Here is a 26044-nt window from a genome sequence, read left to right as displayed (position 1 = left end):
GACGTGTCAGCAAATTGGGCCGCTGCATCAGTTTTTCAGTCTCACTTTCTCTGGAATTTCAGATTAAGTCCTCGGTGAGATGATAACTTTCATCGAATAAAACAGAACACTGTTTCTAACATAAGCATGGATATCCAGCTGGAGCATTTATCCAGATAAATCTGCTGTTTTCAAAGTGTTCCTTTATTTCTTCTGACCAGCGGATACTCAACATGTTCTGAAAGCTTCAAATGTGCACAGTTTTTAAAACTCTGCTTAAATGTGATTCAAGTTTTAATGATTTGCTTTTTTTTTTTTTTTTTTTTTAGGAGAAGTGTTGTTTTACTGGCATCACAAAGGAACTGCCAAAAGCCTCAAAACACAAGTGGTCTGCGGTGCTCAAGATGCAGATAAAATGTTCCCGGATTTTCACTGCAGCTCTACTGGGGCCCATTGTGGCCAAACTAAAACAAGACAAGCGATTTCTCAAAGATTCTACTGGCCTGACATGTCAGTCGACATCACCAAATGGGTATGTATGCTGCAACAAGACAAGTAGAGGACTTGATAATTTAGCTCAGACACCAAAATAGGTTTAAAAGGTTTATTCAAGCAAAAAGCGCTGAAAGACTAGAAACTGGCTGGAGTGCACTCAGGAACCCCTGTGACAGAGAGTAAGGTTAGCTGCTTCAGACATCTCAGTGGAATGTGGCTAACACGGAATAAAAGCCACTAACATTGTCAGTATCCGGGAGATGATGCTGGATACAATCTATGGGTCCACGGGTTGCACTTGCTTGGTGCTTATGTGAGGAAGTACAAACAACAGGCTTTGCTCATACTAGCTTGTGAGCTGTGTAGCAGGCGGTCCGAGAAGCCCCCTAGAGTCACTACCACCATTTAGAGGCGACAGGTATTGCTACATGGAGCTAATAAGGAAAAGCAGAGCAGTGAGAAACACAGCACACATGATCAAAACAAACATAGCGAGCTGTAGCATTACAGTAAGCATTACATACACAAAATAGAACTATCAGTACAAAATTTGATAAATCTTAATATTTTATTTCAGTTATTTCTTCATCTATTTTTACATTACATGGTTTTACCTTTGAGTTTTGCTCTTCATTACATAACATTTTGTACTTTAGGTCTCCCAGTGCTTAGACTGTCAAGCCATCACTCCCTGTCTCAAGAAACCATCAGAGTTTACGCCGATAAAGGTTTGTCCATTAATATTGCCCTTTTTCATGGAAGGGTACAAACTTAATCCCAAAAAGACACCTAAAGGACAGTTTAAGAGACTTCATTTTGTTTAAAAGAGAAACTGTTTTGAAAGTTTCCCAAATGAAGCTCTGGCTGAGAGAGATGGTTTGTGTTTTTGTTTAGAAAATGTATTGTCTTGTTTCAGGTTTCTCAGCCATTTGAACTGGTCGGGATGGACTTAATTGGGAAACTAACAACCACAAAAAAAGGGAAGCAGTACATCTGTGTGATGGTTGACTATTTCACCAAGTGGTCACAAGCTTACCCATTAAAAACAAAGTCTGCCAAGAAGGTCACTGAGTGTATCCTAGTTTGGGGCTCCAAACTGATAAAGAAACGATCAGGATACTTACTGACCAGGGAAGTGAATTTGTTAATTCTGTAAGTACCTTTGTCCTATTAAGGAAGCTGTGAACATTTCCTATCTATCGATCTATCGTTGTCATCAGCTACCCTAATCATGCATTATTAAGTATGCCTTTGTTTTGCAGGGAAAATTTGTGTGTTGTGGCACAACAGTTTGTTGCTCGAGTAACAGCTGCATCCTTTATTGACAGTTGTGTTTCTTTATATTGTTGATAGATGTCCAGGAAGCATGGGGAGGAAATGTTTCGCAAGTTCTCCTTTCTAAAATAGGGCCATACAAATTATATTATTGGGACATTTCTCAAATTGGTCCAAAGATGGAGCTGGAAAGTGAGGTACAAAGTACTGCTCATAACTTTAAGTGTTTTTTTTTTTAGTTAGCCACATAACTAAGTGCATTTTGCTAAATCTATGAAAATTTCCTTGACAGCCCATTAATGCCTATATGAATCTATTAGTGCGTGGGCACAATTGCACCAACAAAGAAAAGGCAGCTCTGATAGACTCCTTTGCAATGAGTATAATTTGGAAAGGTAAATCCCCAAGGCTTAAGGTCTGTATAACCTAACGAGATATTTTGGCCAACCGCTGCACAGGATACCTGCACTTAATCCAGAATCAGACAGTTGGCTGACGATTCAACATGCCTTGTGTAGATGATTTGGTCAAATTGTACTTCAGAATCGGGTTTAGCAATAAGGAAATCCTCGGTCTTTTAGCCCAGAGCCACAGTGTAATTTCTAGTGTAAGAACGCTGAAAAGGTTGTGCCGAAAACGTCGTCTGTTCAGTTGCAGCACGGCAAAGACTACCTTCACACTTAATTAAAACGCAGAGACTGCAGCTGTGGAGGGCGGTTGCTTTTTTCTCTAAACTTTGGAATGTCGACATTAAAGTCGCCACAATATATCAACTTTATTCTCGAAATGTCGAGTTTAATGTCTTCATGGCAAAACATTTTTTTTTTTTTTTTTTTTTATTCATGTGTGGCCCTAATACTCCGTCGTAACAATCTGGGATTGACACAGGCGCTCTAAGTAAAGAGTTTCTAACAGGTACATTGAGTTATTTTTAATGTAACTTAAACATTATTCGATCATACTTTATATACATTTATTCTTGTTGCTCAATACAGAAATGGTTTCTGAAATAGAAAACAAACTGTTTGTGGGCGGTGCAGACAAGAAGGGCAAAAATCCTCTGTACTGCCTTAACAGCCTGAATACTAATTACTTCCGGTAAAGCATTTAAAGCAATTTTTGTCCTAAATAAAATGAAGTCCCCTGGACAGGTTCTTCTTTGTTGAAACATTTCATCTCTTCTCTAAGAGACCTCTTCAGGCAAGAGAGTTTCCAGTAAAGTCAGCCTTATAAGCAGTACTTTTGCAACAAGTTCACGATGGAAATCGAAACTGGTTAGTCACATGCAAAAGAGACCATCCGTCCAAGTACTGATCGTTCAAGTCTTATTCCTGGCCTGTTGTTCTCAGAGGGCTGAGTCATGCTCACAATAACAGCATTGGAAGGGAGACAACTGGACCCGGAGACCTCCATGGTCCAATTGATCAGTCGTTGGGCAGAGGTTATGTTTTGCATGTGACTACTTGTATCGATTTCCATTGCTAATTCGTAGCAACAGTTCTGCTTAACAGGCTGAATTTACAGGTGACTCTTAGACTGAAGAAGTCTCTTGGGGAAGAGAGATGGGGGGAAAAATTAAAAAGATAAAATGGAAAAAAATATAAAAGCACACCCAAAGGTACATACAGTGCGTGCAACCGTACATCTGCAGGAACCCCTGAGCACAGATTAAATTATGTTACAGTAATTACAGTTATGCTAAATATTAGCCTATTATTGAGCAAAAGGTTATATACTGTAAACTACCACCAAAAAAAAGAATACTGGAAAAAAAAAACAGTGCAATCAGTTGTCATTTGTAAGTTTCTAAAAATTATTGGAAAAATAAAGCTTGTTTGGTCTTCAGGTAAACAGAGCAACTGATGAGAACATAAATGATCTTACGGATGACATTGTAGACTGGCTATACTGGAAAGTTTTTTTTCTTTTCTCTTTCAATTTTTTGCTAAATCAACCCTGGGTCTTTCTGCATGGAGTTTGCATGTTCTCCCTGTGCATGCGTGGGTTCTCTCCAGGTACTCCGGATTCCTCCCACAGAAGATGGATGGATGAATATTTGCTAAATATTACTGATTATACAAATGCGTTATTAGTGTCATGTAACTACTTCTAAATGTGTAGAAATTATTCTAAGCACACTGGATTTTGTAATTAAATGCTTTTGTGTTGTCTTTTATAAAATATGTTTTGCAGAGCGATTGTGTTGCACTCAACAATGAGACTTGTGCCGATGCTTGACCAACTGAGAAAAGGCCTGCAGCTGTACGGCCTGCTTCAAGTGATGAAAACCCACCCAGATTTACGTTTGCCTATGTTTGTTCCTGGGGAAGATGGCAGAGTGAGTATACATTTATGTTGTCTCCATTAAAATAGTTTTATAAACATATGGAACGACTTATTTGCATCCTTTGATCACGCCAGGTGGATGCAGCCTTTGTGCTCGAAAGATGCCAACCTGGGTTTAGTGAGAGGGGGTTCTATGAGATACAGCAGAGAAGTCAACATCATGAACTTTTTTCCAAGACTTTTCTACAAAACATAGAGGACTGTGGTATGTTTTAACTAGCATGATTATTTTGTTGTAAATGTACTGCTGCCAATGGTGATAGGAAAACCATATTGTTTAGATCTCTGTGTTTGTGTGTACTGTGAGCAACTTTTCATTTTATATGAATATTTTATTATAATTTAAATCCAATCAACTTCTTGGTTGATCTTACTTTTATTGTCTGCTGTAGAATGTTAGCATAATGCTGCTTTCAGACCAAACTCCTTTTAAGCATCACTGACCATTGACTATGGTGAATGCGCCTCAGAGGGCTTTGAGATGTCCCACGGTGCGTCACATGCATCTTGTAGTGCAAGTTTTGAAGCTTTCTGGATGTTTTGTGCTGCCTTTTTGGGTTGACCAGCTTTGAGCACATCTAGAAGCGCACTACGTAAGAGCTGGACGCGATAGTTGTATTTTATAATAACCCAGTAATTCACAGCACATTCAAGTTGTGCAAGACTATCAACATTTTGCAAGAGTATGGAATGTACCTATAACATTAATTTAAAGGTTTAACCAAAACTGTTAATTTAAAAAACATAAAATCTGACTTAAAAAGCATCTGTTATGCATATCTTCAAAAAAACTTTTAACTTTTTGTTTTCTCCTTAACATCTACCTTCTTTACAAGAACATGGTCAGAATGAGGATCCACAGCAGCAGCTGACCGTCGGCAAAATCATGCAGTGGATAACAGGACAGGCACACAAGCCAGTGCTGCCCAGTGAGAAGAAGGACTTCTTCATTTCTGTGAAATTTTACCATGACTGTGACTCAAGTCATACCATTTGTTTTCCTGTTGTTAACGCCTGTAGTGGCACAATCACATTTCCAGTTGAACATCTTACAACCCTGAATGAATTCAAAGAAAATATGATAGCAGCCATTACTTACGGACAATCATTTAGCCTCGTCTGAGTGATTTTGCTTTTTGTTAGTAAAATGGGCTGTTCTGTTGGAACTTACAGGCCAAACCACAGTGCCCAATGTTTGTTAGTGAAATCCTTAAAGTTCTGTCAGTTTTATAAGTAAACACTTTCCAGGACTTTATTTACCAGAGGTTTTTAAAAACATTTGTGTAAGTTATATACAGCTGTTTGAGTTGCAAGAAATTCAGGTCAAGGAATGAAAGTTTATAAACCTTCAATGTTTTTATGAAGGAGTTTGAAAGTTTTTTTTCTAAACAAATAAAAATTGAATTATTGATGTGAATCTTCTGATTTATGGATTCAAACACAATAATTAAAGTTTTTCATCAAGAATCATAACGACACACAGCTCCACGAACTATACTTTCAGAAGTTATAATCTGTATAGAAATTAGTAAAAAGAATACAATCAAATACAGATGAATGGCTGTGCAGAGAAATTACATTTCATTTATGGTAAGTAGCCAAAAATGGTGACATCAATGTAGATTTTTATTAAATTTGCAAAGGTAGGATACAGCAAATAGTCATATTTTCACAAAAGGTGTGTTAAATGCTGTCGCTTGTTTCCCAGTGAGCTTCAGCATACTGAATCATTGACACAAAAATGTCCTGTCCATATGATTGAGAAGGTGCTAGTGGATTGATCATGGTCGTCACAGCTTCCATTGCATTTGAAGACAAGAGGACAGTCAACTTCTGGGACTTGAACTCCAGAGGGTTCTTCACTGACACCGTCAAACGTTTCCCAGTCAGTTCCAAAGAGCCCTAGCTTCTATAAGCAAAAATCAATGTGACCAGCAGCCCATCCCCCCTCACATGTGCTGTACACTGAAAATGAAGCAGCTGCAGGTCTCATCTAGGGACAGATGACAGGCAGGCGCAGGATGATGAAAATCCTCATCTGGAATGTTTTCTGATCGAGCCCCGGAGTGAAGCAGTTCTATGACACCAGAGAGCCTGAACAACTTTTTGGTCACAGTGTAAAATGATGGCCGCTCCACAGTGAGTTAATCACAGCAGAGAGCAGAACTGTCACAATAGAACGCCTCTGTCTCAATTGCTGGTCATCTACACATGATGCGCTTTCTGCGTTGACACACAGATATGGTGAGATTATAAAAGCCCTCATCAAAATATCCCTGAACAGTGACAGAAAAGAAAAGAGGAGCGTAGTGAAGCAATTGGCTCAAGAATGCCATAAGCAAATGTTCTTTCATTTATTCGGTCAGCATGCAAACTAAGATTCTTGCATAAACGCTGCTTCACAGCTCCTGCAAGTCACAGACGTTACACATTACACCCAGATGGGACCGTCTCGTTGCAGAGAAACAAGCTCAGGGCTCCCATCGATTTTAGCGTTATGGTGAGTTCAAATTCACACACTTTTTATTCTTTTTTTGTTTGTCTGTATTGACAGCGTGTTTAAACATTGCCATAGTGACCGGAGTCAGAGCGTTAGGGCTTTGGTTGCCGACAGAGGGAGTGAGAGAGAGGAGGAGACAACTTTATTTCAACTGTTTGAAAACATGTGTTCAGTGTTTTATGATAGTTAAATAAAAAAAAAAAACTCAACTGATTCTTCTTGTCCACAATATTCACATCTACCTGAAATACGACTTCCAATTTTGAATAGTGGGTCATTTAATCCATTATGTCCAAATCCAAGTCTTGAAATAACTATTCTCTGCTTTCCGTTAAATCATAAAACCCACTTTTTCCCACTCTTCGTGCCATTGCTTTTGCCACTTTTCATTCAGTCTCCATTTAATGATACTCTTAATTCTACTTCTGATGCCGCCTTAGTCTTATCTGCAATTTAACTTGCTTTAATTCCTATATGTGCTGGTACCCACACAAATGTAACAATATTGGAATAACACACTTCCAAATGCCTAATCATGTAAATGTTGTATACCAGTTAACCTGAACAGAAATGATCTTAATGGTTTCACTTCCCCTATCATTGCCAAGATAGCAATATTGCTAGTATTTCTATATGTACACTAACATTAGCCCACTATCATTGATTTCTGGAACACTGAAATGCAATATCTAGCCTAGCACACACAGTGATAGACAATTAGAGATTGTCTAATTGTGTAATCATTGCTTTCCAGTAGTAGTGGGTGGCCCTGAAAAGGGCCTTTGTTGTGCAGCTAGTAAACAGCTTGTTTACTTGGAGCTGGTGTACTTGGTGACGGCCTTGGTGCCCTCAGACACGGCGTGCTTGGCCAGCTCACCGGGCAGCAGGAGGCGCACAGCGGTCTGGATCTCCCTGGAGGTGATGGTGGAGCGCTTGTTGTAGTGAGCCAGACGGGACGCCTCGGAGGCGATGCGCTCAAAGATGTCGTTGACGAACGAGTTCATGATGCTCATGGCCTTGGACGAGATGCCCGTGTCGGGGTGCACCTGCTTCAGCACCTTGTACACGTAGATGGCGTAGCTCTCCTTCCTGGTCTTTCTCTTCTTCTTGCCTCCTTTGCCGGCGGTCTTGGTCACCGCTTTCTTGGAGCCCTTCTTGGGCGCAGACTTGGCGGGTTCAGGCATGTTTCCTCACTGAGATGTCAGCAACGAATGAGCTGCTGTGGAGGCTGAGGCTGCTCTTATACAGCCAGCATGCAAATGGTCATGTGCTGTTCCCTGGCTCTGATTGGCTCAGTCGCTCAGTCGGTTCCAGCTGTGAGCCTTTGAAAGGAAACCACGTGATTATTTTTGAAAATTTGGCGCAAAGTGAGAGGGAAAGAAGCGGGAAGCCCTCATGGCTCCTCTTTGTTCACAGCCTTACTGCTCCTCATAGAACCTATTTTAAATAAAATTATGCACCAGAGGCAACATGGAGTGAAATTGGAGAGTCCTGACTTGCAGTACAACACACACATTTACTGCACATTTATATTTTCTCTGTTTTATGATTAGCGCAGGGGTTGAAAAATATGGTTTTATTTTATATGTTTTTATTCTGGAGATTCTCAGTTTAAAAATCAAGATGTTGGAATAGGACAGAAATAGCAACATTGTGAAAACGTAAAACAGTTAAGCTAACTGTGCAAGCAGGACTGTTTTTACATGAAACAACACGGTTGTTAGAAGGGACACTTGAAGCAATGCAGCACAGTGGACTGTTGTGTTCACTCTGGGTTATGTGGGATAACGCCCAACGTTATCTTCTCATTGTATCAGCTCAAAGTGCTCCTGAAGAGGCCCTTTTTTTATCTAATGTGCATATGAGAAAAAAATCAAAAATACAACTACCCAGTGCTCTAGTTTTGACGGGGAAAACTCAATTTATCATCAATATTCACCTTAACAGTAATTCATAATTTGGCTAATTGTATAAGGAGAACAAAAATAAAACAATATATAAGTAAAGAGTGACTGATTAAAACCCTGTCTAGAGAGAATGAGAGCATAAGGAAGCACTGATTCAATTTTAGTTTTACATTATAATTGTCTGCATTTATATTTGCCACGACTGTACAGTGAATGCTGCTTGTCAAGACAGGAAATGTTTTGACCAATCTGTATAATCTGATTGATTTAGTTTGGAAAGTGCCGCAAGATGACATGTTTCATGAAAGCTGCCATAGGAATAAAGCTATTTGTGCGTCCAAGTTTTGTGAAATGTACAGCAGCAAAATAAATTAGAAGCTGGACTTGTGACGTTAAATGCAGCTGTTAAGCTCAGCTCAGAGTTAACTTATATTGAAGAAAGTCTGATATAGGAATCACGTCTTATAGAAACATGTGTGTGGCCCTTAAAAGGGCCTTTGTGTTGTTGGTATGAAGCGGAGCAGTCTAGCCTCCGAAGCCGTACAGGGTGCGGCCCTGCCTCTTCAGAGCGTACACCACATCCATGGCGGTGACCGTCTTCCTCTTGGCGTGCTCGGTGTAGGTGACGGCGTCCCGGATCACGTTCTCCAGGAACACCTTCAGCACACCGCGGGTCTCCTCGTAGATGAGGCCGGAGATGCGCTTGACTCCCCCGCGGCGAGCCAGACGGCGGATGGCGGGCTTGGTGATTCCCTGGATGTTATCGCGGAGGACTTTACGGTGACGCTTAGCGCCTCCTTTACCGAGTCCCTTACCTCCCTTTCCTCTGCCGCTCATTGTTCTGCTGATGTGTTTCAGATGAACTGGAGGTGGAGGCTGGAAGCGTCTGCTTTAAAACCCTTCTGCCGGACGTAAGTGAAGACAAGTACACTCCTGGCTTCCCACTTCCGCTTCAAGTTACCAACGACGAGGCGACACATTTCCGCTTATTGACATAAAATACATTTGTCTTAATAAACCAACGTGGCGGGATTTCAACATCTCAGAATAAAAGGATCGGCACAATTACAAAACGTGAACAAATAGAGCCTTAGCATTAAAGGGAAAAAAAAAAGATTGCAGTGAATTTCCTGAACTACGTAAAATAGTGTGAAATTACGTGAATTAACCAGACAAACGCTAAATGTGAAGCTTTTCACTGGATGGATAGATACGGTTCATCTGTCAAAGCTACAACCACAGACACACCCCGAAGTCTGTATTTTAGATTTTCCTTGCATACCTTCACACTATACATATACACACACACACTTTGTTTTTTTTCATATGGATAAATTAACTTCTCTGGTGCTTCGTGTCCTGTTCAGCTGCTGGCAGTCCTTTCTGAATCATTATATTGGTGTCTTAACGTCTTTCAGAGCCCTTTGTACGTGTAACAATGTGAAGAAACATTAAATCCTATACATGTCGGTTTTCACAGTACGGCGACGGCTAGAGTAATAATGCAGCTTACTGGTAAATGTATTCATCTGAATGGCAATCTCTTTCTTATATTGACAAGCGTTTATTTGTAGCAGTTAAATTTGAAGTGTCAGAATCAGACTCTTTAGATAGATGTGGGTGGCTCTTAAAAGAGCCTTTGTGTTTGTAGTTTTCCAAGCAGGTCTACTTGGCCTTGGCGGCCTTCTCGGTCTTCTTGGGCAGCAGCACCGCCTGGATGTTGGGCAGCACGCCGCCTTGAGCGATGGTCACTCCGCCCAGCAGCTTGTTGAGCTCCTCGTCGTTGCGCACGGCCAGCTGCAGGTGACGGGGGATGATGCGGGTCTTCTTGTTGTCGCGGGCAGCGTTTCCTGCCAGCTCCAGGATCTCAGCCGTCAGGTACTCCAGCACGGCGGCCAGGTAGACGGGCGCTCCGGCACCCACGCGCTCCCCGTAGTTACCTTTACGCAGCAGCCTGTGGACACGGCCCACCGGGAACTGGAGGCCGGCTCTGGATGAGCGGGTCTTGGCCTTGGCTCTGGCTTTTCCTCCGGTCTTTCCGCGTCCAGACATGTTTAATAAGTTCGAGTCTCTAAACAAGAGAAGAATGCCAGAGCGCTACGAGACAAAGATACTTATAGCTATCATCTGTTCACTGATTGGTCAAAATTCAGCAGAAGGAAGATCGTCCAATCACAATTGTGTAGTCAAGTTTTATCACTTGGGTAATCACTTCCGTTAACCAGAGAATGGGTCCTACAAAATAAAATACCAAAGTGCAACGATTACAGGGCTTGTAGATATTAAAATATTTTGGACTTTCATGTGGGATACTTATAACAAAGAAAAAGTACAATAATAAAATACATGACAGTGTAAAGTGATGTTCTAAAGCAACACAGATTGAACTTGCAAAAAAGAAAACTATAAGTAAAAAGGAACAATAGTAGTTATTGATAACATGGCACATTCAGATAAATATGCACTATTTAAGTTAAGCAGAGGAAATAGAGCAGCTGACTTACACAAAGATGTCAGAAAACCATGCAAAATGCCTTATTGTCATGGTGTTATCATATTGATATATTGGTCATATTGGTAAAATGGGCAAAGGTGTTGTCAGAAGATGGTTCTCTTTAGTTTTTCCAACAGTTTTGACAGACATATGATCTTTTGCTCAGTCTCATTCAGAATAGTGTAAGATTATATGGTTGGCTGCCAACACTTCAGACTTGTTAAGGTTGCAGGTAGTCCAAAATAAAGCTGCTCGCTTAGTGGTAAGATATCTTTTTTCTACACGTATTGTTGGAATACACTGCCCTTTATTGTGGCCTCTACTGAAGGTTAGGTTTTTATTCTGATCAGAAACATAATCCTTTTACCACATACTCAGAGACAAAATTAACTATAAACTGTGCTAAGACAATGTTGTTGCAAAAATCTGTTGTCTATAAAGCAATTCAGGAATGGAATAAGTTACCTAAAACATTACAGATTTAAAAGGCACACTTTCATTTAAAAAAAAAAAAAAAAGCACAGAAATCTAACGATTTAGATTGAAGATGAAATTCAAGTCCATGCATGTAATTTAGAAAATGTGATGTCACAGGAATTTGTCTTTTTCAATCTTGCATCAGTTCTACATTTTGGCCAGTTTTTATGTTTAAATGACATATTTGGAGTGCTGTTGATACAGAGCAAATTTCAAAGGGACAAATCCTGTGGCATGAAAAAAAAAAAAAGTTCACAGCTATTAAATTTATGAGGGTAGCCTGCTTTATTACAACATGGTGAGGAAGATATTTAAGTATTTATGGCAAGATTTTTAGACCTTTCACGGATAATTTGCTCTTTAGAGTAAATGTGTGTGGCTCTTAAAAGAGCCTTTGGGTTGTTGGCGGGCAGATCCAGGATGAGTCTAAGCCCTCTCTCCGCGGATGCGGCGGGCCAGCTGGATGTCTTTGGGCATGATGGTGACCCTCTTGGCGTGGATGGCGCACAGGTTGGTGTCCTCGAAGAGACCCACCAGGTAAGCCTCGCTGGCCTCCTGCAGCGCCATGACGGCCGAGCTCTGGAAGCGCAGGTCGGTCTTGAAGTCTTGAGCGATCTCCCGGACCAGCCGCTGGAAGGGCAGCTTGCGGATCAGCAGCTCCGTGGACTTCTGGTAGCGGCGGATCTCTCTGAGAGCCACGGTACCGGGCCTGTAGCGGTGAGGCTTCTTCACGCCGCCGGTGGCCGGGGCGCTCTTCCTGGCCGCCTTGGTGGCCAGCTGCTTCCTGGGGGCTTTGCCTCCGGTGGATTTACGGGCGGTCTGCTTGGTTCTGGCCATCGCAGCTCACTACTTTTCTTCACGTTTCTAACTGAAGACATGATACTCCGGGGCGGACAGCGGCTTTATAAAGAGACTGGCAGGGTGGGGTGGCTTCTGATTGGCTCGGATTGACCATGTGGTGAAAAGCATTCTGACTCAGCTATTGGTTGGATTAGACATTTCAAAATAAAGCGCGATAGAAAGCTAACGAACCTAATAAAGAAGCGGGGGGTTGACTGAAGTACTCAGACACGTGTGGGCGTCATGACGTAATTACTTTGCGTGGCCGCATGTTGATGGCCTCCGACGACTGAACATAACTTTCCACAGTATCCCGATGTCAATGAGAGTGTGTTCCCTGCATCTTCATTCTGGTAAGTTAAAGACGCACGCTTTTATTTTATAGCCTACATTGTTTCTTTCCTTCAACCGCGACGCCACATTCATGCATGAATGCGCGCCCAGAGACGGTTGATGTAGCATTTTATCCTCTTCGGTAGAAAAACACTGCCAGTTCCTACAAGGGCAGCGAAATCCCTCACTATTTTCAAAAAACTCCTGAAGACCCGGCACTTTAGAGAACAACATCTCTCATAGCACCACTTATAAGTTTTGCTGATCCTAGCACTTACCAGCTGTCTTGTAATGTAATGTAATCATATAATAATATATATATTAAGGATCTTTGATAACATTATGGTTCTATATGTGTTCAACACTTCTGCTATGAATAATAATTTTAAACTGTGTCACCAGGAAAACCAGCAAATGAAATGTACAACTCTCATCCGGATTGGGCACCATCACTACACCTGGGCTACACTGAGATGAAGGCCACAAAGACGGCTCGCTGTGAGAGACAGCAAAACAGAAAACGCCAAAGGACTGACAGCACACCTGCGATGGATGAGACAGTTATTGATGACCTTTTTCCACCAGGTAAACCTTACAGAGCCAGCAGAAACAACACCTTATATTGCTTTTGTTGCTGTTTCAGCTGCACGATGCACATTTGGCTAAAATATTTTTCCTTATTTGATCCACAGCGGAGACACCGGCACCAGCAGAGGATGGAGCTGACCAGACGCCGCTGACAGAATGTGACTCCTGTCAGCGGCGGCGTGCTGAAATCAACCGGCTGCTGGAGGAGAACAGGACCCTGAAACGTGAGCTGGGCCAGAGAAAAATGGACGAAGGTTTCCTGAAGGATGACGACGTCAAAGTGAAATACTACACTGGACTTCCACACCTTGAAGTTGTCATGGGTGTTCTAGCCTGTGTTGGGCCGTACATGACACAGAGGAGTAAAGTGTTGTCACCTTTCCAGATGCTTTTCCTGACCCTAATGCGCCTTAGATTAAACTTGCCCATACAGCACGTTGCCCACCTCTTTTTTGTGGACAGAAAAACTGTTTCCAAAACGTTCAGGGACACCATAAATGTTCTGCATGCACGCACCAGCCCTTTGATTAACTGGCCAGGGCGAGACGCGCTGCGTGCGACGATGCCCCATCAGTTTGTGGAGGCCTTTGGGAAGCGTGTTGCTGTTGTTCTGGACTGTTTAGAAATATCTATACAGAGACCATCAAGTCGTAAAGCTCAAGCTCGGTCATATTCCCACTACAAACACAACGCGACTATGAAGTTCCTCGTTGGTATTACAACACAGGGCTCGATTTGTTTCATCTCCAAGGGGTGGGGGGGACGCGTCAGTGATGAGCACGTAACCGATAACTGTGGGATTCTGGACAAACTGTCGCCTGGGGATTTGGTGTTGGCTGACCGCGGCTTTGACGTACAGGACAGCGTGGGACTTATGTGCGCCGAAGTAAAGATCCCAGCTCTCACAAAAGGACGCTGTCAGCTGGATGCAAGAGACGTGGAGGGCACAAGAAAAATCGCCCACCTCCGAATTCATGTGGGACGGGTGATCGGAACCGTCCGCAACAAGTACGCCATTTTGTCAGCTGAAGCACCTTTTCACATGGTGTTGCCATGCAAGGATGAAGACATGACATTTCTTGATAAGATTGTGTCTGTGTGTTGTGTTCTGACTAACATGAGCCCTGGTGTTGTGCTGTAGTAAATGTGCATCTGGTTTCTCCTTTATCATTATTGATTAGCTTTAAAATTGGTTTCAACAACTTCATTCTGCTGTTTCTGCAGTACTGTATTAAAACAAAGAATGTTGATCAATATTGAATTGACAATTTATTTGTACTGACAATATGCTCTAAGCTAACATCTAACAAGTAAGTGGTTTTCAGCCATGAGTGTCTCTTGCAAGTGGTGTCAGACAATCAGATGTTTTTCAGTGTTTATTTGCAAGTAGTGCAACTTGAGAACACAGTGCAGTGCAGTTGGAATGCTTGAATGTAAAAGGTTACAAATAAAAAATGGACGCATAGAAAATGTAGTGCAATTTCTTATAACAATAACAAATACTATGTTTTTATAAAAAAATGTTCAATACTATTAATAAATAGGTATCTATAAAACAACAATGGACACATAGAAAATGGAGGTAGTGCAAATTATAAATATAGTAAACAATAACAGATAAAAATAGTAGTGCAATTTCTTATATAATAATAATAATGAATATACATTTCTTAAAATGTATAAAAAGGTATCTATACAATATATAATATACAATAATATAATATAACAATATGTAATAATATAATATACAATCTAATATAATAATAGAACATAACAATATTTAATAATATGGAACATATAATATACAATATATGTCTTTGGACAGCTACTACAGACATGCATCACTAAACCAGGAGTTACCTGCTGCAGTGGTTGCATCAAGTCCAACACAGGAAAGGTGGAACCACTGCGTCGCACAGTTCTCGTTGTCACATGTAAAAATGTCATCCAGTTCCTCAGGCCCTCGGCACACGCACCATGTATTCTCTTTATGTTCTGTGGTCCTCTTCCTCGCTCTCTTTTGCCCTCTTACTTGTGGGACTTTTACAGTTTTAGGAGATTTGACAGCCATAACTCTTGAGGTCTGCAGTGTGGAGGCATCTTGTGTGTAGTGGCGGCAAATGAGCTCAGGGAGGGAAACCTTCAGGAAAAATTCCTGTGCCTTCTGCAGACATGACTCCCAGAACCTGACGTCTGGCATGACTCGGACAACGACGAGATCTTTCTGTGTCCACACCACAAAGTCACAGTATTTGGACTCAGTCACAAGGATCTGTGTCTGCACCTGTGTGAAGTATCTGTATCTGTGTTTAAGTTGATATGTGTTGTCCACAAGATGGAGACAGAAGTCCCTGTCACCATCACAGGCCTCCTGGACAGTGTTGTTCTTGTGCTTTATTTCCAGGCAGCCTTTCCCACAGCAGATACGGTGAAGTGATCCATCAGGTGAAGCGCCTACTTGAGGAAACTCAGGGTTGATGCAGAAACCAGGCAGCTCAATTTTCAGGTCAGTGTGGTGCTTGTTTGGCCTGATACACACAAATCCTGATCCTAAGACTTGATTTAATGTTTAAACAGACAAAAGGGGAGTGGTGGCTTAGTGGTTAGAGCAGCATGCTTGTTTGTTTTAATGCAGTGATCAGTAATAAAATATTAGTGTATTTTTCTCACCCATCACATTATTTGTATCATAAAACAGATAAATATAGAAATATAGACATACTACTTTAAATACATATATAAAGACAGTGTCTACACTACACATGTTACCGGCCTCAGACCTAGGGGAAATCTGGGCCGGCACAAGCGATACACAGGCAGGATGCGCTGTGGATCTGTGAATGATGAGGAACGGACACGTTAATACGTTGTGCCTGGCTCTGCTGGCAGCGGTTTATTATTGATTTCAACAATCTTAAACATTCAGTCATTCCATTTAAACACAAATATCAAACTATCCTTGCTTTGAGAATATCACAAAACATCATAACATGGGGATAGTATTCATGTCAAAATACACTGTCATAGTCTTTAACTTCAAAACAGCTCAAAATACAATTGACCTCTTGGTTTACAATATTGTTAATAACCTGAGTAATACAAACAAATACTCTTGTAAAATAAAATAAAGTGCAACGTAATAACCCATTACATGTGTCTGTCTCTGAGTGTATATGTCTTTCATTGCAAAATAAGCTTAATGTTCATCAAAATAATAACTTCCCATCACCAAAGACAGATACAAAAAAGTAAACATAAAACGGACACTATATTCTCTTTTACATGCACATCGGTACATCCCGTGTGCTCTCTGTAATTCAGCCATTAAAGAACTAACGGTAGCCGTTATTCGACTCGGCAAAACAAAAGAGATACTTATCAGAACTCGGATCAAGTTCTCTCAAAATGTTACTATAATGTCACAGACAGTTCACATTACTTTCATCTTTAAGAATGTTTAGGAATAGTTACAAATAGTACCTGTGAATGATGAGGAACGGACACGTTAATACGTTGTGCCTGGCTCTGCTGGCAGCGGTTTATTATTGATTGCGCATGCGCGGGCAGAGACTACAGAAGTTTCCTCGTTTGTTCATTCACTCACAGTAACGCCCTTTACTGACTAGGTGGTCATCGACATGTGTCAGTTAATGTTAGAAAGTTGTTCTAATCATCATAAAATAAAATAATCTTTTCAAAAATGGGGGTGTCTGTTTTAGTAAAACATTAATTCTAGACCCACTATACTCACAATACATAATTAGTAAAATGTTGGTACAGAAGATATGAATTATGTATGTCTGATTATTCAGGAGCCACATTTTTAATAATTTAGAGGTTTTTAGTGATGAGATGTTCCTGATTGTGTGGGAACAGGGTTCCAGGTGTGTGACTCTCACAGACCAGCTTCCTAAAGGTGATTTTTCTAAAGGGAACCTCAGTCTAACACTAACAGTGTTTTCTAGATGGATATATTGTTGCAGAGGAGATGGAGCCAGTTGATGAGTTTTATACAGTGATATAATGTCATGAAACCTAATCATATTCCCCCAGCTAAAAAGATATATTTTGTATCATGTTATGCAACTTTGATGTGTGGTTTTGAGTTATAAAGTCTAGCAATTCTGCATGTTATCAGTTTTATGAAAGAAGCTCTGCAACTTGAAAACTTGGAAGTATCATGTTATATAATTAGTTGCATTTAGCTGTATTTGTGCAGCATAAGATGTGTTGGACGTATTAATTTCTACTAATTATGTGGTAAAATAATGAGGAACCAAGTCTTAATGGTGGATGTGTTGGCTCTGAAAAGAGCCTTTGGTGCACTGAGTGCTGGTTGTAGCAGATTTACTTCTTGGCCTTCTTAGCTGCGGGCTTCTTTGCTGCAGCTTTCTTGGCTGCAGGCTTCTTTGCAGCCTTTGGCTTCTTGGCAGCAGCCGCCTTCTTAGGGCTCTTCTTCACCACCTTCTTGGGGGACTTCTTGGCCGCAGCCTTCTTGGGGGACTTCTTAGCGGCTGTTTTCTTAGCCGCAGCCTTCTTGGGGGTGCTGGCCTTCTTGGCGGCGGCTGCGGGCTTCTTGGCCTTAGCAGGAGCCTTCTTCTTCACCACCTTCTTGGCTGGTTTAGCCGCCTTGCTGTCCTTTGCCAGCTTGAAGGAGCCCGACGCCCCGGTGCCTTTGGTCTGGCTCAGGGTTCCTGCCGTCGCCAGCTTGGTGACGGCGGTGTTGATGCGCTTGTTGGCCTTGGTCACATCCACGCCTTTGCCGGCCAGCACCTTCTTCAGCGCCGCCAGAGACATGCCCTTGCGCTCCTTGGACTCGGCCACGGCGGCCACGATCAGCTTGGAGAGGCTGGGTCCGTCCTTCTTGGCCTTGGAGGCGGCCTTCTTCTTCGGGGCTTTGGCCGGGGCTTTAGCCGGCGCCGCTGCTGGAGCTTCTTCTGCCATGTTTCTCCGCTAATGTTCCTGTGAACGTGTGCGGCTCAGAGCAGGAGGCGGAACTTATAACACACATGAGAACCGTGAAGAAACAACTCAGCCCGCCGCTCCGCTGCCACCTCAAATCTGTCCGCACTTGTGTTTTCTCCGTCTCCTTTTAGACTCTAAATCCTCTCCAAATTGAGGAGTTATTCCATAAAAGTTGCCTTAGCAGGAAGAAAAGCCTCCTCTCTACACACCAACGTCCTGTTTGCTCTCCAGGACTTTGTCTTTTCGTTTCAGGAGCCTCCGCACCTGTCAGACAGGCTGCGATTTGGTGCGGCGAGCGGCGGGTTTTCGCCACATTTCCTCTCCTAAAATGTCTAAAATCAGTTCGCACACAGAATAAATGCCACGTTTCTGTTAGCAGAGGCATATCTGAACACAGCACAGGTCAAAATCTTCCAGTGGTTCTTTGGGTTCTATATTTAATAAGGAGGTTTCCTCCGCCAGTAAACACAAGGACGCTGTCTGTGAATAAGCCGGTCTGGGCTCATTTCTCTGGAGCGCGTCTCTGGCTTCTATCTAATATTTCAAGTAGAAACTTTGACTCCAAAATCATTGTTTTCGGAACCAAATGAGCTGCAGCTCAGGGGAACACAACCTATCCACTGTTCCCACCAGAACCAGTGGGAGATGAGGAAAGTTCTGGACTTTGTGCTGCACATATTCTTCAACACTTCAGCTTGGATGCTGCTGCATTATTGTTGGATCTTTGCTTTCAGGTTTTCTGCTTTTCTTTCCATGCAACATCGCAGTCTGGCCATACTAAATGTTTATTAAATAAATGATTTGCTCTATATAGATTGTGTAGCAGTTTGGCATGAACAGGGCGTGGCATAATATAAAATAAAACGGTCAGTAGTGCCAAATAATCCTCAGGCTTTATTTTGAGTATGAAGTTATTTTAATCATAACTGCTGGATTTCCCCCCCCAGCTTCAGCATTTTCCTGACATGGATGTTTCCTTTCTGACGTTGAAACCTGCAAAGAAAAATGCTCCACATCACATTTTATTTATGCATTTAGATTTAGGGAAGTTTGCTGACATGTTCAAATCAAAAAGGGTGATGATCTCAGAGACAGCAGAGACTCCAACTTTAAGCCATTTGAAAGACGTAAACATTGTCAGGTCATCCAGACGCAGCAATACATGCTGCTGTATTTCATGTTTACCAGGATTAAGACAAGATGGAAGGAAGTGGAGGCTGTCTCTTCCTGGGTTAGAATGAAAAACAATTCAAGCTTACCAGTTGCAAAGTGACAGGCAAATGAAAACCCTCAGATATTCATCAAATAGAAGCAATAAAAAATAGCCACCATATGATAATAGACAAAAGAAAAACCAAAACAACTCTGTCTTCATTTCCTTCAGGGCAGTGGTTCCCAATCCTGGCCCTTGTCTCTTCTCCAGCTCACCTGATTCCAATAATTACATGAACTGAACTTGAATTTATTTGTAATGTATTGTCACTATACATGTACAGTGAGATGGTAAAATGCCAGCTCCAGAAACAGTGCAGACGGTGTAAGAAGTAAGTAAGTAAAATTTATTTATATAGCACTTTTTTCAGATAAAAATCACAAAGTGCTTTACAGTAAAATACAAATACAAAAAAAAAACAGTATACAGCAATACTAAACAGCATTTTAAAACAAAATGGAAAACATACAAACAAAACCATAAAACCCACATGTCTAATTAAAAGCCTGATTTAATAGCAACGTCTTTAGTTGCTTTTTAAAAGAAGCAACAGAGTTCAAACAACGTAAAGAGAGAGGCAAAACATTCCACAGCCTCGGAGCCACTGCCTGAAATGAGCGATCCCCTCTAGTTTTAAAATAAGTGCGTGGGACCACTAACAATGATTGGCCCAATGACCTCAGACTATGGGACTACGGAGCTGTATCAGCTCAGAAATGTAGGAAGTGAACTAGATCATGCAGGGCTCTAAAAGTAAGGACAAGAATTTTGAACTGGATTCTATACTGGACCGGTAACCAGTGCAAAGCTGCCAATACTGGGGTAATGTGATCTCTTTTGTTTATGTGAGTTAGAAGCCTTGCAGCAGAGTTCTGGACAACATGAAGACGGTTTAGCTCCTTCTTGCTCAAGCATGTAAAAAGACTGTTGCAATAGTCCAACCGTGAGGAGATAAAAGCATGAATAATCATTTCCAACTCACCCTTTGATACCAATGGTCTTAATTTGGAGATATTTCTTAGTTGGAAATAACAGTTTCTAACTAATTGTTTGGAGTGGTTCTCCAAGGACATCGCTGCATCGAACACAACACCTAAGCTTCTGAGGCTCGGCTGAACAGACGAGCCTAAGTCAGCAATATATTGCTTTATCTGAGGGATTTTACATTCAGGTGCGATAATTAGTGTTTCTGTTTTCTCTGAATTTAGAAGCAGGAAGTTGTCACTTAACCACTGTTTAATACTAGCCAGACAGTTAGTTAAGGAAGACACTTTATGAAATTCAGTGTCCTTAAATGTAAGAAATACAAAGTAGATGCAATTCAAAAAAAAAAAAGAAAATAGACGGCTCCGTTTGACACAAACAACAAAAAGGCCCTTTTCAGGGCCACACACCAGTTGTGACGAGCTGCTTTTCCTTTATTTAATAACCCTGAAGTACCACAGTATCTACAAACGTCTCTGGGCGCTGTTTTCAGTTAACTGCATCTTGAGAAATGATTCTGAATAATTAACTTCTAATGTGTTATTCATTTCCTTTGTGCAATTATGGCTAAGTGTGCTCTTCATGGAGCTGTTACATAATAGAGGGGAATAAATGTGGTTTGGGTTACTGTGTGCCATTTACATTATAGTCTCTTTTACTGTTTGGACCGTGAACAAAGCAGCATAGTACTCGGAGCTCTGCAGCCTTATTTTAAATCCTCGGCAGAAGTCAAAGTATCTTGGTCTCCCCTGGGAGAAATTTGCCTTCATGATTTTAGTGTACTGCTAAACATAAGAGACTGAATCACTCAACGCTGTTTCACCCCAAAGACAGATCCTTGGAGTCAAGCGATCCGTGGTGTTCTCGGCCTCCTGGCTCTTTTATCTGATAATGAGGTTTGCTTTGTATACTACTGTAGTAATAAAAAGACTAACATTTTTCCATATTTATTCTGATAGGCAGAATGATTAGACAGAACTGTCGCAATGCAATACGGTTCCTGAGAACCTCGTTAGTTACATTGTTATTTTGCTTTGCTCTTTAACATAAAACATAACAAATATAAGGCTAGATAAGCGATCAAAAACTCATCTGGTATCCTGGCAGTGAGTTGGAGAATAGGGGGTTTTCAGCTGACGTCACGCTCACGTGACTACTCAGCGCGTCCGCCATATTGGGTGGCAGTGGTTTCGCACCGTTGACCTGCATTGTATGACGCCTTAGGCAGTATTGGAAGTGAACAATGGGGAAAACGTGTTTAATGGTTGGTTGCACGGCCCGTGGAGGTGGAGATCAACGCTCTTTCTATCGCCTACCAGCCGTAATAGTGAATCAGTGTGAAAAAAAAAAACAGCTGTCTGAACAACGCCGTCACCTATGGCTGACACGGATATCCAGGTCCGATTTGGACGGTGTTAAGCTGGAATACGCCAGAGTCTGCGATGCTCACTTTGTCACAGGTAATTAACTGTTAAGTATTTAAAACATATAAGAAGAATATATTAATAATAGGGCTTGGGCGTTATGACTTATTACTTTCCGCGGCTGTCATGTTGACTGCCTCCGCCGCCTCTACTGCCTATTACTACCGCATACTGTACTCCCTCTCTCAGCCGTGTTTTAATTTGATTAATTTCACCTTAACTTGATTTCAACCATGGTAAACCGTTGCTGTATTGTGGGCTGTAACAGCGCAACACATGATCGCCATGGGAAAAACATAGAAACAGATTAATTTTCCACCGCTTTCCTGCCTGGAGGCGCAACCACGGAGAACAACTGTTAGCGATAACAAAGAGTCGTCGGCTCGCTTGGATCGCGGCTGTAAGTCGACCGAACATAACTTTCCACAGTATCCCGATGTCAATGAGAGTGTGTTCCAAACGTTTGAAACACATAGCAGCAAGTTAAAAGTACATTACATGCGCGAGTGGTTGTTAGCGCTAACGGTTAGCATGAGCCAGAGCCCGGCTCAGCGCAGCTTACCTTTGAACGAGTTACAGAGATAAAGAGATCGTCGGCTCGCTTGGATCGCGGCTGTAAGACCGAACATAACTTTCCACAGTATCCCGATGTCAATGAGAGTGTGTTCTAAACGTTTGAAACACATAGCAGCAAGTTAAAAGTACATTACATGCGCGAGTGGTTGTTAGCGCTAACGGTTAGCATGAGCCAGAGCCCGGCTCAGCGCAGCTTACCTTTGAACGAGTTGCTGTGTTCCCACTGTTTGCTGGCTTTATGATCTGCAGCTCCTACCGGCGCCAATACGGTAAATACAACTTAATTTTGCACTGGTCATTGTTCTGCTTAAATAATTAAAGCCGCGAGCGGCGTCGATCGGCCTTGCAGCCAAGCGCCTTCGCGCACCGCCCGCGGCGGGCGGTGCAACACATTTGCAACACATTTGCGTCGGATTGTTTACATTTTTACCATCTTATTAAAACTCACCCGTCCACGTATGATGGCGACTTCCTTGATGTACATAACCAGATGTGAACTGGCTGTGAGCCTCTAGATCCTTGTAAGCTCTCATTTCCTCAAGAGTGTACAGAGGGTTTTCACTGAACACCAGGTAATGCACTATGTCGCCGTGCTCTACATTTGGCCAATCATCTGGATTACGGCTAAACAAGGCACCGTGGAGGGCATACGGGTCCATATGGTCGATCACGGAACATTTCCTCAGATATACGTCCTTATCTGGTCGCTCTAGCGTGCTGGCGTACTTATCCATTCGCGATACGATAATACGTGTAAGACAACTAGAGATAAGGAAGTGTGCCACCCAATATGGCGGACCGGAAGTTGGCCAGTGACGTCAGTGAAAACACCCTATTCTGGGATTTGCAGTTTCACCCTGACAAGAAGGTGGACATTGCAGAGTTTCGCTGATGGGGCAAAAATATCAGGGGATCTCCTGCCCAGTGAAGGACTGGCAGCATTACAGCATTTCTAATTCCAGGAACACTAAACTGTGTGTAAGTGTGGATGGATGTGCTGGCTGGTTGGAGAGCAGAATGAAGCTCAGGGGGGACCTTTTGTAATAAAATAAATAAAAAAAGGGAAGTTTGAAAATGAAGCTTGAGCATTGCTTTGACCATCTTATTCTCATTATCTTTGATAATCTTCAAGTCACTAGCTCACAATTTTCTAGGTTAGTTCTGTAAAATCTTCCCCAGGGTAGTGTAATAAAATTAAATATAGTAATCTAGGAACAACCATTGCTCTCCAGTAGTAGTGGGTGGCCCTGAAAAGGACCTTTGTTGTGCAGCTAGTAAACAGCTTGTTTACTTGGAGCTGGTGTACTTGGTGACGGCCTTGGTGCCCTCAGACACGGCGTGCTTGGCCAGCTCACCGGGCAGCAGGAGGCGCACAGCGGTCTGGATCTCCCTGGAGGTGATGGTGGAGCGCTTGTTGTAGTGAGCCAGACGGGACGCCTCGGAGGCGATGCGCTCAAAGATGTCGTTGACGAAAGAGTTCATGATGCTCATGGCCTTGGACGAGATGCCCGTGTCGGGGTGCACCTGCTTCAGCACCTTGTACACGTAGATGGCGTAGCTCTCCTTCCTGGTCTTCCTCTTCTTCTTGCCTCCTTTGCCGGCGGTCTTGGTCACCGCTTTCTTGGAGCCCTTCTTGGGCGCAGACTTGGCGGGTTCAGGCATGTTTCCTCACTGAGATGTCAGCAACGAATGAGCTGCTGTGGAGGCTGAGGCTGCTCTTATACAGCCAGCATGCAAATGTTCATGTGCTGTTCCCTGGCTCTGATTGGCTCAGTCGCTCAGCCGGTTCTAACTGTGAGCCTTTGAAAGGAAATCACGTGATTGTTTTTGAAATACGGATACTCTTGTGTTCCAGTTCAGATAGAAAACTTTATTTGTCATCCATTTTCACCTTAACAATAATTCATAATTTAGCTAATCACATATTGTGAACAATAGAGAAATAAAACAACATTGTAATTAAGAGTGACTCTTTTTAAAACCACCTTTCAGTCCGTGTTCATCCCTTTCTGTCAATGATTTATTTTAATAAACAGCACAAAAAATGTTTTGTCTCTAATGTCACTTCTTCTTGAAAAGTATACAAAGCAAAACCATCAGTTATGATGTCCTGACTTTAAAAAAGTCAAACATAACCTCAATCTATTGTCTCTTTAACGATTTAATACATTTTTATAAACTATGATAAAAATGTGTTTTCCAGATCAGAACAACTACCAAAGACAAGGACACGCACAACTTCCTTTTGTTAGATATTACATGAGGCTACAGGTTGTTCGAGCTGTTGAGAGCAGTTGCTGGGAATAAAAAAGATGATTCATAGGCATTGTGAATGTCACAGATGCAGTATACATATATATGGACAAAAGGGACATAAAGGAACACTGTCAGTTAGCGTGGGACAAAACTACACGTGGATAAACTTTGGCTCCAGGGCTATTCTGTAGTCTGGCAGATAATGCCCAGTAGTGATCAGTTTCTACTGACAATATCTGACGGGTGTACCACTGTGATCCATATCAAGCTTATGTGACTATTATTCGATGCTCGCTCTTTCTCATTCCTTTTTCCTGTGTTAAATCTGTTTAGAGCCTCAGTGTTATTTGAACCATTTCTCTGGTATGTTTAAATTAAGTGGTAAAGTATAGTTTCAGTTTGAAGAGTAAGGACCAGGCAGGGTGCAAAGGCATCTAACAGCCAACAGGAGGTGTTAACCATTAACGCTTTAGCATGTCAACACCTTTTAGCAGTGTGATTGCAATGCTGTCTTTGGCAACTGTGCCAGACAAGCATGATTCAACAGTGGGCTCAGCATGAGATCACCACAGAGATTTTTTTTAATTTTACACAAGGTGGGAGAGACAGCTCTGCATGAGGCTGTGGCATGTGAGCAGGGGCACATACAGCTTAATTGAGCTGATGTCCCGTTTATACAAACATCGAGCAAGGTATTTACAATGAATGACTTACTTAATTAGTTTTATTGATCAATTACAGTTGTATTTACCCAGATTATCGTGTGCTGTAGTCCACTTCCTGCTTTTCCGTTTCGCTCGGCATTCCCACTTGTATTCAAACTGCTCCAGAGTTCAGTTTAACCTAGTGGAGACCTAGGTTTTTTGGAAGGACCCGAGTTCCGCATGCGCCATAGTTTGATTGGGCATTTACACCTCCCCAAACGAACAGAACTTTCTTAGCAAACGAAACAGAGTCAAATTAAAGTGGACTACACAGGGCTCGTGTGAATGCACCCTCAAAATGGGTGGGAGAGTCTCGTTTTGATATGGAACGCACCATAAGATCAAAGAATATTCATGCATTAAAATGGCTCAGTCAAAGTTCAGACCCAAACACAGGTGAAAATATTTGCAGATGTTCTCCATCTAATCTAATGGAGCTGGGGGCTATTTCTTTGCAAAGAAGAGCAGGAATTATTTTGACTGCGTAGACTGTCAAAACTGGAAGAAACATACATCAATAGACTTGCAGAACAAACTCCAGTGAGAGTTTCTTCTACAAGTAGTATTGACTTGGTTAATTAGGCGGTGAATACATGGAGTACATACACATATTTAACATGTATAGATAGGGTAAAAATTAAAACCATGTATAATTTTCTTTTCACTATGCAATTATGCTCTATTTTGT

At 41.9% G+C, this 26044-nt stretch overlaps 6 protein-coding genes across 6 annotated transcripts; 1 reads left to right on the top strand and 5 right to left on the bottom strand.

Moving 5' to 3' along the window:
- Positions 1-7114: 7114 nt before the first annotated feature.
- LOC118565629 (histone H2B 1/2) lies at positions 7115-7802 on the bottom strand. Its single transcript, XM_036146060.1, has one exon. The coding sequence runs from the start codon at positions 7777-7779 to the stop codon at positions 7405-7407; it is 375 nt and encodes a 124-aa protein (XP_036001953.1). The 5' UTR covers positions 7780-7802; the 3' UTR covers positions 7115-7404.
- Positions 7803-8977: 1175 nt separating this feature from the next.
- Positions 8978-12396, bottom strand: LOC110369399. Its single transcript, XM_036146982.1, has 3 exons — positions 11906-12396; positions 10172-10536; positions 8978-9388 (listed from the first exon to the last, which is right to left on the bottom strand). Exons 1-3 carry the CDS (start codon positions 12308-12310, stop codon positions 9028-9030), a joined length of 1131 nt encoding a protein of 376 aa, XP_036002875.1. The 5' UTR covers positions 12311-12396; the 3' UTR covers positions 8978-9027.
- LOC105936005 (histone H2A) lies at positions 10103-10598 on the bottom strand. The gene has a single exon (XM_012876646.3). It carries the CDS (start codon positions 10552-10554, stop codon positions 10168-10170), a length of 387 nt encoding a protein of 128 aa, XP_012732100.2. The 5' UTR covers positions 10555-10598; the 3' UTR covers positions 10103-10167.
- A 147-nt stretch (positions 12397-12543) lies between the features above and the next one.
- Positions 12544-14699, top strand: LOC118565626. Its single transcript, XM_036146056.1, has 3 exons — positions 12544-12666; positions 13049-13231; positions 13339-14699. Exons 1-3 carry the CDS (start codon positions 12630-12632, stop codon positions 14373-14375), a joined length of 1257 nt encoding a protein of 418 aa, XP_036001949.1. The 5' UTR covers positions 12544-12629; the 3' UTR covers positions 14376-14699.
- A 2635-nt stretch (positions 14700-17334) lies between these two features.
- LOC118565624 (histone H1-like) lies at positions 17335-18205 on the bottom strand. The gene has a single exon (XM_036146054.1). The coding sequence runs from the start codon at positions 18176-18178 to the stop codon at positions 17582-17584; it is 597 nt and encodes a 198-aa protein (XP_036001947.1). The 5' UTR covers positions 18179-18205; the 3' UTR covers positions 17335-17581.
- A 5402-nt stretch (positions 18206-23607) lies between these two features.
- Positions 23608-24106, bottom strand: LOC105917669 (histone H2B 1/2). Its single transcript, XM_012852543.3, has one exon. The coding sequence runs from the start codon at positions 24056-24058 to the stop codon at positions 23684-23686; it is 375 nt and encodes a 124-aa protein (XP_012707997.2). The 5' UTR covers positions 24059-24106; the 3' UTR covers positions 23608-23683.
- Positions 24107-26044: the final 1938 nt, after the last annotated feature.

This window comes from Fundulus heteroclitus, chromosome 14 (assembly GCF_011125445.2).
Source record: "Fundulus heteroclitus isolate FHET01 chromosome 14, MU-UCD_Fhet_4.1, whole genome shotgun sequence".
NCBI classification, from domain to species: domain Eukaryota; kingdom Metazoa; phylum Chordata; class Actinopteri; order Cyprinodontiformes; family Fundulidae; genus Fundulus; species Fundulus heteroclitus.
This window is presented reverse-complemented; position numbering and strand designations above follow the sequence as displayed.